A 17,191-nucleotide genomic window follows, 5' to 3' on the forward strand; every position below is an offset into this window, starting at 1 on the left:
GAACAGTTCGTGCGTATATTAATAGTGAGTTCGCTACTCCGAGTCACGGGTCACAAAACTCGTTACCCAGTACCTATTTGAAAACTAAAACGCCAAAAGAATATAAGTCTGAGAGAGAAAGAACCAATAGAGGAAGAGATCGAGGTGTGATGGTGAATCCATTAATCTATGTTACCTCTCTGCCCTAAGAACTGCAACTGATTCTGGGCAGGAAAGTTGTTCATGAGACGCTCAGACGATCATCGCATTCTATTACATGACCACCGCCACCAGAAATATCACCCCCAAACACCTGCTGTCTCCGTCAACGCATCACTCATACAACAGCGAAGCCGTCATTGAGTTCTGCCTCAAAGTAAGTTGCAATCTTGACCAACTCAAGCAAACTCATGCTCGCCTTCTGCGCACCCAAATCCATGATCACCCTCGCCTCCTCATTCATCTCACCAGCCGCCTTATCCAGCTCCCAGGCAATAATCTCCGTTATGCCCGCTACTTGTTCGATCGAATATCTAACTGTGAAAATCAGTTCATTTGGAGCTCCATCATCCGCTCTCACACCCTCTATGCTCAATTTGGACAATCCATTGCGCTCTACGGACAGATGCACCGTCTGGGTATCTCACCCAGTGGCTTCACTTTTTCCTCAGTGCTCAATGCCTGCGCTCGCATTCCAGCAATAATAACAGGCAGACAGATACACACCCAGATCGTCGAGTCTGGCTATTTCTCTAATACTGTTGTGCATACTGCACTTCTCGATATGTATGCAAAGTGCGGCGCTGCCAATGACGCAAGGCGTGTTTTTGATCAAATGACTGAAAGAGATGTAGTCTCTTGGACAGCCATGATTTCCGGATACACAAAAGTTGGAATGATGGAAGACGCGCATCAGCTATTCAACGTTATGGGGGAACGCAATGTGGTTTCCTGGACTGCCATGGTCGCAGGGTATGCAAATGTGGGCGATATCAAAGCTGCAAAAGAACTGTTTGATCAAATGCCGAAGAAAAACTCTATCACCTGGACCACGATGATTGCCGGTTATGGGAAATGTGGTGATGTGTTTGGAGCTAAGCGAGTGTTTGATGAGATTGCAATGCCCGATTCTTCATGTTGGGCAGTAATGATCGCATGCTACGCGCAGAATGGATATTCTAGTGAAGCAATTGAGATGTATAAGAAGATGAAGATGGCAAATGTGAAGGCCAACGAGGTCGCTATGGTTGGAGTCATCTCTGCTTGCACGCAACTAGGTGATGTGGACATGGCAAGCTCCATAGCTGATGACATGAACAAAGGGAGCTGTGGTAAGTTGTTCCTCTCAATCTTGCTTTATTATATACCACATACGTTTTCTCCTTAGCTTAGACGATATTGAATTCCTTGTGAAAACATCACCACAGAGAGGACGCTAGTCGTTTCCAATGCACTGATACACATGCATGCGAAATGCGGGAATATTGACAATGCGTGGAAAGAATTCAATTTTATGCTTGAGAGGGATGTGATCTCCTACAGTGCATTGATAACAGCTCTAGCTGAACACGGAAGGGCCCATGAAGCTCTGCAACTTTTCTCAAGGATGCAGAAGGAAGAAGTAAGACCAAATGAAGTAACTTTTGTTGGGGTACTCAATGCGTGCAGTCATGCAGGACTGGTAGAGGCAGGGCTAGAGCATTTCAAGCTAATGAAGGAGACTTATGGGATAGTTCCATTGACTGAACACTATGCTTGCACGGTTGATCTTCTTGGACGAGCAGGGCGACTGGAAGAGGCCTACAAGCTAATATTGGATAGTGTGGCTACACCTGATGCTGGAACTTGGGGTGCTTTGTTAGGGGCTTGTAGGGTTCATGGTAATGTTGAGCTGGGTGAGATTGCAGCTGGGCATCTATTTGAATTGGAGCCTGAGAATACAGGAAACTATATTCTTCTGGCTAACGTTTATGCATCATTGAATAGATGGGATGATGCACAGAGGGTGAGGAAGATGATGAATGAAAGACAGATCAGGAAATCTCCAGGATGTAGTTGGATTGGGTAAGATAGCAAGGTGCAGTGGTAAACTAGCAAAGGGTGTGACCCCACTATGCATGCCCTGCCCTTGATCTTCCCGTGCTCTCCCTCCATGCTTACTCATTCCATATGTGCTAGTGAAAAAAAAAATTACCTCAGGATTCAGAAGTGTCTTATGTTGTTCGGACACCTCAGGATTCAGAAGTGTCTTATGTCGTTCTCTTAACTAATTTTTGTACAGGATAGTTGACAGAGTAGGATGTCATTTTTCATCAAGAGATTCGTGTTCTGATATGAAAATTAGAAGTGTGTCATGAATTGAGATATGCTGATCTTGTTCATGTCCTTCACAATGTAAACTAAAGGTTGGAACAAGTAGCACGCTCAACTCGCTAGTGAAAGCACCAAGAGAGGAAGCACACATCCTTGTTGGCTGTTGCTGCTAAGTTTAAAGTATCAGCATCGAGTCTTGTATTGGTAAGGTGATTTTAAGAAACGTATCATCCCGTATCTAATATTGTATCGCTCTAGCTAATGTATTTTATCGTAATTCAATGGAGAAACGTATCGAGATATATCGTATCGGTTGGGACAAATATGGATACATATCAAGAAGTAAGGTTTAAAGTATCGGTATCGAGTATCGTATCGGTCAAGTGATTTTAAAAGACCTATCGTTATGTATCGAATATTGTATCGCTCTGACTAATGTATTTTAGTGTAATTCAATGGAGAGACGTATCGAGATGTATCTTATCGGTTGAGTCAAATATGGATATGGCTAGTATCGCAAGGTATCGTGAGATACTTTAAACCTTGTCAACAAGTAACGTATAGTATCGCGGGATACTTTAAACCGTGGTTGCGGCACCATATCGAGTTTCTCTGTTTTTGTTCCTACACCAGTGGTCGCTAACATTTCTGCGTAATGTTTATTCCAGTTTGCTTGCATACCAATACCAGTTAAAGGATCTCAACCATCCAAGCAAGAAGAGAAGAAGAGTTAACAATGGGAGCTTTACAACGTCAGAGCCCAGTTAGTCACACCCACAGTTAGCTGGAATTGACACGATGGAAGTATGAACAATTCAGACACTTTGAATAGCAATGACGGTAACCAAATTCTGAGAATTACAAAGCATAAATGGTTCTTTATTTCTAAACTGAATGGTAATATATACAATTAAAGATACCCAGAAGTAGTTTCATGTACATATCTCCCACCATGACTAGCAAATCTGTTTGAACTCAAAACGGGTGCAGTTTGTGCGTGCATCTCTGCAAGCTCTCTTACACGTAAAAGAATATTTGCAGGAATGGGCGCTGAGGCATGCTTACGAGAGTTCTTCATCTGCACATTTGATCAGAAGAAATAAAAGTTGTAAATAACCACAATCGACAACAGAACTACTCTGCAGAAGAGCAATGCTTTGAGAGACGGAAAGAAATTAAACATGACCAGGATCTAACCAAAAAAAATTTCAAAGACTTGCTCAATACTAAATAAAAAATTCCATGTGCATTTTTCTGGAGGAATGCTTAAAATTATCAGGTTTTCACAAAACTTCAAGTACTCTGAATTCCAACCATAACAGCACAAAGCACAGAGACTTCAAAAAAAGATCCCAAAATGGGTTTATACTCTATAGACCTCATCAATGATCTCACTCTTCCACCACCCCCTCATTCCCATGTAGATGGTTTTATGCCATGAAAACCCTGGACTGGGCAATAATATCCTCTTCAGTCCATATCATATCTACTACACTTTACCCTGCACCAGATACTCTTTAAAAAAAGAACCGCATTTATATAGAAAAAATAAATAAATAAAAGCAACCTCGTGTTAGAACCACCCTCAAACAAATAACTCAATTGTTTATCGTAACACAATCAATTTTTTGTGGAAGGATGCCATTCTTTTTCTTCCAACATTTCACAAAATAAATTAGTTTCCAGAAAAAGAAAAATGATGCCCTGTAGTGTTCCACCTCACACCTGCCCTCCCCAAATCCCCCCCCCCCCAAAAAAAAAAAAAAAAAAACATGCACCCTCCCGTTGGATTCCCCTGCCACCACCTTATAGCCTAGCAGTGGACCTTTGACAGGGGATAGGCAGGATGAATGGTACGCATCAAGCTAAACACCCTTACAGGATGATGAACTAAATTAGAAAACTGAACAGTCAATCAACCTTCCCAGATGATGGTCAAACAACCAGAATTGATTACAATTGGTTGGTAAAGATGTCTACAGAAGGGTTATGATCCAACATCATGTTAAGAGTAATTAGAAGAAAAGTAGACCTCAAAACAAACATTCAGGAACACTAGAAAACTACTCAAAATCTGTTCAGGTTAAAAAAAAAAGATCAAGTAATAAAGCTGGTCCAGTAGTCCTTTATACAGTTATAACAGTGGGAGAAAACTCGGCTAGTCAGCTCCATCCAATGATCAGATGTGCTGCTGTGGACAATTCCTAGTGACAACAGGGTAGGCCAAATCCACTGAGTCAGCTATATGATCAGACCACAAATTTATGAAACTCAACTGAAACTAAAAGGTTAGCACCCACTGCACTAGGCTCCTGCTACTCCAAAGTCTGGGAAGGGTTATAATTCATGCAGCTTCACGCCTGCTTTTTCAGAGAAAAGAAAACTGAATAGACAACTTTAGAAAACAAGATCAAGATAAGAGAAAACAACCTTAGTTGCAGTAGAAACAGATGAGAAAGAGAAGCACAATAATGGCCTCCAAGCAACTAGATCAGAATCCCACTGTCCAAGGCTCCTAATCCAACTAGGAAAGTTGAATCCTATTTCTAACAGCAAAAATGAGCGAAACAGGAGACATAATCCTAAGGGAAAATATCTAAACAACTTGAATTAAATAAAAGACCGGCTAGCTAGCTAGCAATCAAACTAATGAGGCAAAATTCTGTACTCGCACCTTCAATTCATAGTTTAGGTCCATTGAAGTGGCAAATTACCACACAAAAAAGAGAAAAAATACACCCGTGGATCAAAGACCCAATACATAACTCAACCCAAAGCTTATCTAATAAAATGAACCCTTCACATGAGGTATCTGCAATACCATTCCCCCATTAGTTTAAGCACTATTTGGAAGATCCATGTGGATATTATCCTATAACTTCCAATAAGAAAACGGACCAGTAATTTCTCCAATCAGAATCGACTGTTTTCATTTGACAAAAATGCAATGCCAGGGCTACATACATAATAATCCTCTTCATGCAACAGAATACAAACTGCAGTCTACAACAGGATCGGGGTAGCAACTTCAAATCCAGTGGTTAAGTGTACTTCCTACTCAAGGCAGAAAAGTAAACAGAGAGGTAGGCCACTCCTTACCCCTTTGTCCCCAGGTGACTCTGCAAAACTTGCTCTCAGAAGGTTCCTCCACTTGTCCTATAACAGAAGAACTGCTCTTAGTACTTGCTCTAGAAATCTCCTCAATGGTAACTGGGGACATAAACTTATAACAATGACTCTTCCCTTGGTGTATGTTTTCCATTTCAAAGGACTATGGCCTATTCTGCAATCCAAGTCAAACAAGTTCAGTATTCATACCTTCAGATCAACAGGAGTGCGGTAAGACTGCGATGCGAAGGCAAGTCGCTTGATCTCTGACCATCTTCCAGCTCCATACCTAGAGACCCCCTCAACCAGTTTCATAACCTCATTAAGAGTCCATGCACGATGATGCTTTCTTCTGGTTCCACCTTTAGTAGTTGGAACTGTAGCTATGTTATCGTCTGAATTACCACCACAGGAATCTAGGTTTTCCTGTTCCGCATCTCTCTGACGCTTATCCATGTTTGTTAACAGAGGCCAACCTTCATTATCTGTTTCACCAACGAACTGGCAGCAAGATCTGATAATTAGCAATTAAATGATCCACAGTGCAACACAATCTACCATGACAAGCAATACCAATGCTAAGGTTCAAATCATAACAAGAAGGGAATCCAATTAAGGGTATACACAGAACAGCACAGAAAGAAACATCCAATCAATACCTGAATTGGTAAAACCTGCCCATCATAGACCAAACATCTTGTTCCAACTTCCAACCATAAGGAGCTCAATGTTCTATGTTATATTTCTATGAGTGGTTCACGCTAGCAGCGGTTTAAAGTACACTTAAACCCCCCCCCCCCCACAAAAACAGGAAACAAGATAATATATGCTCCATGGAAATGAAACTACAGTACCATGTACTGCAGTAAAAAACTGTCTTGAGCGGGCTGGCAAGGCCCACCATTATCTCACTGGCAGGTAGGCAAGTAAGACAACACTTGCTGGTAAAACATACCACATAACCAATTGGATGATGACGCCATTGCCTTCCACAATCTCTCCATGGGAAGAGGAAAATAAAATGTTAGCTTCCAGCATATACACCATCAAATTGCCACTAAAAGTGATCTGCATTATCAATTCTCAGAACAAACATGAGATGCCCAGTAATTAGGGCAGAAAAAGCAGAATCCTCCTAAAGTCCTAAGTGGCCAACTGGTTTACATAGACTGAATACTAACCATTGACTGGCTAAACTAAAGAACTATAACTAGAGACCATAATTAAAATGATGAACCGAAATGATACCTAAAAGCATGTGCCACTTCCAGAAAAAGACATGGCACCCTAAAATTACAGTTTCTACAGTACCGTGGCTCTCAAGGCAGCTAGAAAATCCACAGTAGTGGTGGAGGACAGGAAGCCAAGGCACCCAGGGATGCCTTTGACAACCATGTATGGTACTTCAGCAGGCCAGCTTCTTTTTCCCCAAAACTTTTTCAGCCAGTAAGTCAACCCTTATAAATGACATGGAAACAAAAACAAGAATGCTGAATGGAATAACCATTAGTTATCTTACTGGCTGCTGAATTTGTTCAGGACTAGGACCACTTCTCCAGATTCTGTTTGTACGATTATCATTATCCGGCCAAGGCACATGAACACCAAGGGCCTTCCTCACAAGTTTGGCTGCCATCCCTGTGCCGCTAGGATGGAATTTCTGCCAATTGCAATAAAGAATACTCAATTTCAATTCTGATCAACAAGTAATGGGAAGAATTTTTTTCTGAAATTGTACATTTTCCCCACTCAAGTCCAACATACATAAAATGAAAACAATTAACCACATATTTTTAGAGAATAACAACTGGAAGATGGAAAACATGAGTGTGAGATGTATTTCACTGAAGAAAAAGAGTACTACATTCTATATTTAACATTAAATGTTCACATTCTGTTTTCTTTGTGAATATTTCAACAGGGAGATCACAACAATTTAATGCTTCTACAAATCTGAGCATACAAGCGTGTTTTGCACATGCATTCATGAGTGATTTTAATGAGCATGCAAGCATTTTTTTTGTTGCCACATCCATGACCACCAGGGAGGGGAAAGAAGGATTAGAAAGACCTGTTCCATAATACTTAGCTTTGATAGCAAGGATCACTCTGGTGGTCCTAGTTCCCTTTTTCCCCTGCAGGCACATCAGGGTGGCAAAAATCCTTCTAAAACAAAGAACGTGATGTAGCCCTATATTGAAGAGGTTCAGTCAGGGATCAGCATTCCAGGATCTCAACTCAGAAAGTAAAAGTCTGGGTGTTAAGATTTTGGGGTAGGTGATTGGGATGGCTACAAAAGAATATAGGTTATGTGGTTGGACAGCTGTGGAGAGTCTCAAACTAATGGGGTGTATGGATGGATGGGGTAGTTAATTGAAATATGGGACGAAAAGTCAAAAAAATATTGGAATGAGGTGAAACTTGGAGAGAAGTAATGATATACAGGGATGAACTACAGTTTGGGATGGTTCTAACAGTCAGATTCGTATAGATAAAAGTTTTAAATTTTCTTTTTCTTCTTCTTCTTTTTTATTTTTTATTTTTTATTATTTTTTTATTAGGGTTGGGGAGAGAATAGCAAATTAAATCGTTGAAAAAAGATTCAATCTTCTCATAAATTCAAGTAAAAGGAGGAGAAAATTTGCATATGAGAGAGAGAAGACGAAGAAGAAAGAGGGGAGGCTATGTCATTGAACCTCACCAGCATAAACAAAACCCAAAATTCAATTATCAATTCATGGGTCAACTGAGCAATTATATCGAACATTGGCTGTTATAGTTTCAATTAAACTAGGACTCAAAATTAGAAACTAGATCTAAAATAGACTCCTACGCTTGAAAGGAAAGGCCTAGCCCAATCCTTAACCTAGTAGTAACCTAACCTAACAGGAAATAGAAATAACAGAGGTAAAGAAAATAGACTTAATACAGGACTATGACTAAACCAATGAAAGAACCCCTTTTCCTACTTCTAATCCATATTTTAGGGCGCCATCAAATTGGTTAACTACATATTAAACCCATAGAATCGAAGGCCAAATACTTAGGTGATCCAATCCTAGGCAATTCCAAAGGAAAGAAGCCCAATTTGGTCATGATTCTGCATAAGAAAGTCAACCATTCTTAAAAAAAGACCACACCTGATGTGAATTCAATTCTAGGGTTGGGTTTCTTAGGAAGATTCCTAGAATTTAGGATTTGCCCAGAATCTCCCAGCAAATAATCCAAAAATTGTAGGGGAATCCTAAGGAAAGCTTTGAAATAGGTGGGAGTTGAATGGAAGTAATTTGGTAATACTTGATGGGTACTATTGAAATGATGGGAAAAAACTAAATAATCAATATGGGAAGAATCTGGAAGCCTCCCTTTGAATCTTTCCAGCTTCTTCTCTTTTCTGTTTTTCTCTCTATTTTTCTTTCTTCCTCTCCTTTCTTTTTCATCTTTTCTTTTTTTTTTTTTTTTTCCTTCCTGTTTTCTGATTTGGGAATAATCTTTCCTCCCTTGGGCAGAACAGGGGTCAAGTGCGATGGGTCTAGGGGAGGTGGGGAAGAGTAGGGGAGCTGCTGTCCCTAAAGAGGGGGGGGGGTGAGGGAGTTGTGATGGAGTGGGGGCACTTTCCAGGGGTTGCGCAGGAGGGAGAAGGGGCAGGGAGCGGGCAAGTAAAAGAGGAGGCAAGGGAGGGGTTGGGAAGATTCTGTACTCATGTGGATTGGTGTTGTAATCGACTGGACTGCTTGATGATTGAGTGTATATGGCTGGAATGAAGAAGAAGAAGCTAATCTTGATGGTGGATGTGCTATCTTGAACAAAACTCTTACTCAACAATGGCCCCTTCAACTAGGAAACCATGATCCTCAAACTTAATCAACTTTATTCAATAATCAGAACTGAGAATTACATAGAATGCTAAGCTATTTATAGCTTTCAAAAGACTCTAGGACCTGAGATTCCTTAATAGACAAGGATCCCACCATTTAACATGGACTCTTGATTTGGAATCTAATAACTAAAGACACATGCTGAAATAAGACTTTAAGTTAAATAAGCACATGCCTGAATTCTTTTCTAATTAAAACTCTAAAGCACAAGTGCCAATTCAAGATGACCAAGGACTCAACAAAACAAACTTCAATCCAAACACGACTACTAAGACCAATTCAAACACAACCTAAGAGATTAAATTCAAATAAAACTCTAGAATTAAATATGGAAATAATTCCAGCATTGAGAAGAGGGCCAAAATGTCCTAAATACCCCTACTAGGGGTTCGGCCAGGTCAAGGGGGCTTCTTGGAGCCATCCAGGGGGCCTCGCTTAGGGTTTCAGCCAGGGGGGTTAAACACTAGGAGCCCTCTTAATACCCCTCCCCCCAAAAGGGACTCTAAGAGCCCAAATTCCTGGCAAGCATTATGCATGAACTAAATTACAAGTATGCAATGACCAAAATCCATACTCTATCCTGTTGGTAAGAGGGATGCAATGATGGGGAAAAAAATAACTGGATTATAACCATACTCACTAGCTAAGGGAATACTCACGTACCATAAGAGCCATGAAGTTTTTCCTTGGACGCCCTCTTCGGACTCTAGAAACATAGGGGACCTGAACACCAGATCCTCCAAGAGAGTCCTCCCTGGTGACAAAAGTTCTGTCAGAACGAACACTGCAAGCGTGACTGGCATGAGACGTTGGATAGGTTTCACCGTGCCCAGATCTTCTACCAGAAGATACCAATTTCTCGTTACATTCCCTGGAGTCAACTTCTGAAAGCTCTTCAATGTATCTCTTAGTGGGCTTTCGGACTCTTTTGACAGCTCCCTGTTCTGTTTGGTTGTCCTCAATTTTACCGTCAAATTCAACTTCTGGTTCCCTCAATTTCTTGTCAGAGGCAAGATTCCTGTTTTCCATTTGACTAGTTAGATAGCTGGATGACTCCTTAGAGCTATATTTTACATCATTTTGTACCATGTTCAAACCATCTGCATCCCTTCCATTTTCTTCAATTTTTCTGATCAAAGTTTTATCTCTAATTATAAAAGTTGTGGTTGAAACATCACAAGAATTAGTTAATCCCATAGCAATCCGCCTCTTAAGCCACATCTTGTCCTTAACAGAAGTTTCTCTCCCAAATGTTGCTTTAAAAGTCTCATGAAGTTCTCTAGTTGTAAGATTATCCAAGCATATTTCTCCCTTCAATCTAGAAAAATCAGGCTTCAAACCAGTGGAGACAGCAGAAGCCAAAGATCTATTAATTATTGGACCATCTTCAGGATTGGAGCATGTATCGATGCCTCCTGATTCATTAGTGTCACAGTGATTTAATCTGGCTGGGGGTAAAGGCACAGATTCCAGCAGTGCGTCTTCAGATTGAATTTTTTCATCGCTAGTTGGTAACTTGTCATGCTGCTCAGAGCCCTTGCCCTCTATAGTCATGTAATCAGAAGAACAGTTAGCAGATTCACATGATAAACGAAGCCTCTCTTCCTGATTAACCCTTCGCAACATTCCACCAATATACTGCAAGGGAGAAGAAAAATGACTAGGATTCAGGAGAGTTCATAAACAAAGTTCAGAGCCATCTACCTTAAAAGATATGCACGAATGTTTGTTTTTATTTTTCTTTCTTTTTTTCTTTTTTCTTTTTTTTTTTCCAAAGAAAGTGAACAAATTGCCCAAAAAAAAAGGAGACAAGATAGGCAGGCAGAATGAGTTACAAAACACATCCATAATCAGACAAGTTAGAACTTAACTAGTAGCAGCCTTCATTGATAAACTACCATAAATAAGTACAGAACTGCAACTTCTCAGATTTGACAAGCACTACAAGCTGATGCAAAAGGTTGCCAGCCAAGGGCAGCCATTTGGTTGCTTTCCCAAACATTGTGGAAAAGAGTGTGTGAAGGGAAAATGAAGAGTTGCTTGAATGCATTTTTTGAGAAATAGGTAGGAAACGAAAAAGATTTGTGCAGTTGGACGTCAATAAAAGAAAACCTTGCACCTTCTGTACAGTATTTTTTACCCCACTCCAATTTTCTCTTTATTTGGTCATCTGGCGCCTTGAGAAGATTTTAAATTAACTATTTGAAACCACAATGGGAACTCAGCATTTTATTTCGCTGCCAACAAAAAATTTATGCCATGGAATTGAGATTTTGAGAACTAGCAAGACACAATGGCTTCACAAATTTTCAGCGAAAAATTGTAGCTGAGAGGGGAAAGAGTGAGGAGACAGAATACAGTAGCGGTTTGGTCATAGTGATCCTTTCTCTCAACTTTGTTGACCTTCCCGCTACCATCTCTACACAAGGTTGACCTTCATAGTTCTCATTTATGCAACCCTGTTTCAGTTGGCTCCAAAAGCATCCCCATCCATCCTCTTTGATGTTTTCATCTCCCAACACATTCCATCATATCCACAACCCTGAACATACCTGACACGATAAGATGATGGAACGAAAGCCCCCCCCCCCCTCTTTGAAGACATTCACAAAATAAGAAAGGAGTGAAAGGTGGGTCTTGGAGAACTACCATTCTGCAGAGGCTACTTGTCTTTGGAAATTGAAGAGTTAAGGGTTCTAAAAAAAGAGAACCGGAATGAAGGACCAGTTGAGAGCTCTTTTAATTTCCTATTTGGGTTGCATAGGATAATCAGAATTCTTCCAGAACCATTCATTTTTACTTTTAGCTCAACTGACTTCTGAACCACTCTCAGATTTCTTTCTGTGTCATTTTCTTTATTGTTTTTAACTTGCTTTTCTGTTGCAACCAAATGAATAGAAATTTTTTCGTTTTAATGATTTCTTTTCTTGGCATCCAGACACAACCTCAAGAGAAAGGATTTTTCTGGTATTGTATCACCAATTATATAGGAAACCCCAGAAAATTGAGAGCAAGCTGATGAGAACTGGCTTCTCCTTCCCCCTCTTCCAGGTTGAGGAGTGACTGACTAGAATAGCCAATCCAAAAGAGGGTCAATTTTTCCATTGATTGAGTTTGGTATCTCATTCATCTTAAAATCTTATCAAGAACTCGTGGGTGCTGCCGGAGATGAAACTGCACATCTCCCCCTTTTCTCAAATTTTTGGCATTTGATTCCTCTTTTTCACTCAGATTTGAGGTCTCCTTTTTCCTCCATCACCTTATCGATTGCTTCTTTGGAGATTTTCAAGCTTCAAATCAAGATATGTCCATAAGTGCCATTTTTTATTTTTTTATTTATTATATTATTTTTTTTGCATGGCTTCAATCATGTTAGTTTGCTTTGAAATTAATATATGTTCTGTTTAGGATGTTGATCCATGATAGTGTGTTCTTAGATTCCGCCCCCCCCCCTTTTTATGAGCGCTTGGATTTTTTTATTCAAGAAAAAATAGTTTCCAAATTATGTGTTTTGGAAAAAGAATTAAAAAAAATTAAATAAAAAAAAAAAAAAGTAATATGCATACATGATGTATCCATTGAGTGTCACAAATTAGTATGTTATTTTTGGTTATTTATGTTGTGGCTGTTGTATTTGTATATTTAGAGTGCTTATGTAGTTTGTTTCAAATTACAAGTCTTTGTATTCGTCGGAAACAAACAAACATGTCTTACAAGCAATTGTATTTGAATGAGTACTTTCCTTTGGTTTTTTATGTGAAGTACGTATTCCATTTTGTTATTTATGCTTTAAATAGGGTGTATGCAAAAACCCAGGTCAAAAACCCACCAAAATATGGTTGACACCACCCATCAAAACTTGCTGCCGAAATTCCCAAGTTTCAACCGAGTTGGTCGAAATTTTGACACAACTTGATCATTTCAAACCTTGGTACTATCGCATGCCAACTATACCACCTCACACTACCACCCCCATTTTGCCTCCTACCTATTGATGATTCGTTGTTAAAGAGGCTCAGCCATGTAAGCCCATCTCTTCTCAGCCAATGCACTTTCAGTTCACATGCCACATCATAAATATGTCCACCAGCCTCTCTGGTCTACTCCACTCTGCTCCACACGTCATCTACCAATGACCTGTGCAACACTGAAAACACTGTAAGAGTGTGATGACTGTCAAATCGTGGTGTAGATCTGGCACTGAATTGGCCTATTTTCCTTTGAAATCAGCCTTGGGCTGATAGATATGCAGGTTCATTTCATATATTCATGTGGTCATGGGCTTATTATGGGCCCTTATGTTCAGTGTCTGGCCAAGTACAAAAATCAATTGTTTATTTTGTTTAAATTAGATCAGGCTTATTGAGAGTGCTGCACATTAGTTAAAATAATCCTTACCGGAGCTGATACAAGTTCCCTAATTAGTAGTGTTAAGGACGGTTCTATTAAGAGTCATGCACATTAATTAAACAACCGTAACCAGGGTTGATACAGGTCACCTAATCACTCTCTGTTTAGGACAGTCCATGTAACTAGATTTCTTTCAGTTCAATCTAGTATTTCAAGTACAAGTAGAAACGCAATTGTAAGGCTATAAATAAGCCCCTAAGCATGTATGAGTTCTTCAGATTTCAGATCAATAATATTTACTATTACAGCCTATGTATGTCTGCTTAAGAGAAAGATTGCTCCAGCAGCGGCAAGGTACCTTCAGGTGCTCACTGATAGAATTCCCCAAAATTTCCAATTGAAGAAGTTCTTGGGCTGTGATTGCAGTCTGCGTAGTTCTGTTCCCTTCCATATTAATCCACTACAAAGGCTTGTTATCCAAGTGAACTCATAAGGCAGCAGGTGTTCCATTCCAACTTCCACAACACTTTTGAGCCCTTCTCTACACCCCTAAGAGCCTTCCATCAATATCTTTTACCTCCCCTCCTTGGCAGTCCCTGAAATTGCATATCCGCCATCTAGGAATCCAGTCCATCACTCAAAATCTATTAGAGTCTCTGTTTTCCATTTATAACACCACACTTTGCTGTCCTAAAACCTAACCAGCAGACCAGAGCACAAATGGACTAATCCAGCAGTCTCTCGTAAATAATTTACCATAATTAGTGTCTAATCTAGGCCCTATTTAAACCCAAACAGAACTTTAAACTGTTCTGGATGTAGCCTTCTAGTAGCCCTAATTGTCCTTGACTGCTATTCATCTGATGATCATGGAAGAACTGGTGTCATTCAATTAAGGCTACAACAAATCGTGTTAATAGCAATGACAAATACACAGTGAAAGCTCCACCTGTAACTAAGATTGGCAAAGAAATAGAACCTTAACCTTTTTTGTCATTCGAGCATAGTTGTAAGCCAGCACCTTGGCATTCAGACGCTTTGCTGGTGCCTGGCGTGATGTTGGCCACCTTATTAGCTTAATTTCCCAATCTCCACCCCCTCTTCCCTTTTCTCTTGAGCACACATTTTCAATCGCCTAGACACCATGAAAACTATGCCTTCTAGTGTAACACACTTTTTCAATAAGGGCATCATCTCACATGGACAATGACAGCTCTTGAAAATAAAATAATGCTGTGTTAATTATTTTTAAAAAAGAAATTTCTCCCGACCTAAATAAATTTTGGGAATAAGACAGTGTGCAAACAAAAGGTTGTTATAACTTCTCACTTCACCACCTTGGTGAAAATAAGGTGCACCCAAATAAAAGAATTAAAGAAAACCTGAATCATGGGGTACAATACAGGATATACAAAGAATGCTTCTAGCATGGGTATGGTGGTGAAAAAGAGGGGGGGGGGGGAAGAAGAAAGAGAATGAGAGAGCAGAATGAAAGAGGGAATGCCAATGAAGAACAAACCTCCAGCCGCGCACTCAACTTTTCAGCATCGTCTTCTTTCTTCTGAGATTGTAAACCTGCCATAGTCTTCTCAGATGTGAATGGTAACATAGATGCAGAAGTGAACTTGCAAAATAAAAGGCATATTGCAGCTTGAGGGAGCTAAATTGAATAAAAGTTCTGAAGTCCAAAACAAAACTATTGCTGTATCAGCCCTTCAAGATCCAATATATCTAAAGGTTGTAATATCCAATGCCAAATTAGTGCAATCCTAAGAAACTGCGTATGCCAGACTGCAGGGCATGGAAAACATAATGCCACTTCTGATTAATGAATACTTCATCTCTTCTTGGAGGTGAAGTCAACAACTCAAATTGAATTGATTTTGTGGACAACATAATCACCTCTGAGTTAGAAGGTCATTGATTTTCAATTTCCATATTCAGACAGCAACAATTTAGAATTGTTTGATTCTTCAAAACACATCATCTGAATATGCTGTTTGTATTGAATATTCAGTTACTTCATATTTCTCTGATTGATGCAGTATGTTGATCCTGAAGCAAATGTATGTATGTAAAAGCCCTCTCATCTACAACAACTTTCTTCTAAAGGATTGTGATGTAAACCGAGGAGGAGAGGGCCAAGTTTATTAGGATTCTTGATGAATAGCAGACCTGATTTGAGTTCCTAGAACCTGTTTTTGGGGTAAACAGGCTTCTAGGCCCTGCAGCAAGGGTTTCTAGTATTTGAGAAGGTCTAGGGCTGAAGGGAAATGCTGCCCAAGGTTCGGCCAGTAGGTTATAGGTGTTAACTGAATGTGGGTTGCCTCTGAGTTTGGTATTTTCAGTTTTAGATTAGGATTTCAAGGGTACAAGAGGTTCAGGTTCTAGGGTTTCAGGTGCAAGGGTCGGGCTGCCACTAGATGAATAAAAACTTTACTAAAACAAGAAAAAAGAATGTACAAAGGGACCAGCTTGGGGGAGGCCACAGAGCGGTGCCAAGACCGAAGGTTACAACGAGCCTATTCCTTAGGGTGTTGTCAACAAAGCGGAGCGATGACCCCAATTTCCTCAACCTTGTTGTTAAACAGCTGAAACAACATATTTGCTCCTTATATATGTTTAGATGTCCCAATGGAACCCAAAAAGAAAGTCCCCTCAGAAGAATTAACAAGGAAGCTGATCAAGTGCCTGTCTCTGCCTCCAATACTCTTCATGCTTTTTCTTCATTTCATGGACTCTCAGTCGCCAACTGCAACAATGGCACCATTAGTTCGTGATAAGTAGGGGGTACATAACCTGGCCCATACTGAGCAATGGATTCAACCATAACCTCAAAACTCACTGATTCGCCTGTATTAAATGGGATTCCAGATTGATAAAACAAATCTACAATCGCATCATCCATTTTCCTCCTCTGCCAGAGGTCGACTCCAATTCTCTATTATAGTTGAATAGGAACCCTTTCTACACCTATCAACAACTACCTATCTAGGGCTTCTTCTTACATGGGCAACCATGGGACCCCTAATGGTTGGACAACTCTTCTCTTCTTAGAAGCTATCGCAGAACTTGACACAAGTTTAGTTTAAGACTAGGACCCACTAGAATCATATCCAATCTCTTCAACTCCAACTCCATGTTGGTCTCCACCCGATGCCTCTTCTTCTTTATAATAATATTCATCTTTTTCCTCTTTATCCTCATTAAATATTGCAGAGACCTTCCTCTACTTGCCCACAATGGCTTCTAACATCTTCCTAGAAATCTCTGGACTCACCTTAGGACACACCCGCCAAATGTTGTTTAACTCTTTTTGTCCCACTAATGATATCTCTTTTGCAAAGGTTACCTGACCACATTTTTTTTTTTGTGAGGTCTAGCCAATAACCACATTTCCACCCAGGGTCCTTTGACTTTGCCCTCTTGTTTGAATCTTTCATGGGATCATGTGCAGCAGTAGATATATTATCCCAAGTCCCAATAGGTGTAGGTCCACTACTAATGTATTCCATTGATGAATCTGAATAGGGAATAATAGAATAGTGAATAAAAAAGTCAAC

At 40.0% G+C, this 17,191-nt stretch overlaps 2 protein-coding genes across 6 annotated transcripts in view; one reads left to right on the forward strand and one right to left on the reverse strand.

The window, feature by feature from the left end:
* Positions 1-219: 219 nt before the first annotated feature.
* On the forward strand, positions 220-2,583 carry LOC149011835 (putative pentatricopeptide repeat-containing protein At5g37570). The gene is made up of 2 exons (XM_089160856.1): positions 220-1,310; positions 1,407-2,583. The coding sequence occupies exons 1-2, from the start codon at positions 257-259 to the stop codon at positions 2,045-2,047; spliced, it is 1,695 nt and encodes a 564-aa protein (XP_089016982.1). The 5' UTR covers positions 220-256; the 3' UTR covers positions 2,048-2,583.
* A 163-nt stretch (positions 2,584-2,746) lies between these two features.
* The window catches only part of TRFL6 (TRF-like 6), a 29,031-nt gene continuing 14,586 nt past the window's right edge, over positions 2,747-17,191 (reverse strand). For 4 of the 5 annotated variants that reach the window (XM_089160854.1, XM_089160853.1, XM_089160850.1 and 1 more), the window contains 6 exons: positions 15,148-15,203; positions 9,942-10,916; positions 6,920-7,060; positions 5,611-5,901; positions 5,392-5,448; positions 2,747-3,370 (listed from right to left, as the gene is read on the reverse strand). In XM_089160854.1, the coding sequence (XP_089016980.1) occupies positions 3,203-3,370; positions 5,392-5,448; positions 5,611-5,901; positions 6,920-7,060; positions 9,942-10,916; positions 15,148-15,203 (1,688 nt within the window). In that variant the 3' untranslated portion in view covers positions 2,747-3,202. The remainder of the gene's footprint in view (positions 3,371-5,391; positions 5,449-5,610; positions 5,902-6,919; positions 7,061-9,941; positions 10,917-15,147; positions 15,204-17,191) is intronic. The other variant, XM_089160855.1, reaches the window with a different exon arrangement.

The sequence above is a fragment of the Hakea prostrata genome, chromosome 7 (genome assembly GCF_041222555.1).
Source record: "Hakea prostrata isolate BN-2017 chromosome 7, UWA_Hpros_2, whole genome shotgun sequence".
In the NCBI taxonomy this organism is placed as follows: domain Eukaryota; kingdom Viridiplantae; phylum Streptophyta; class Magnoliopsida; order Proteales; family Proteaceae; genus Hakea; species Hakea prostrata.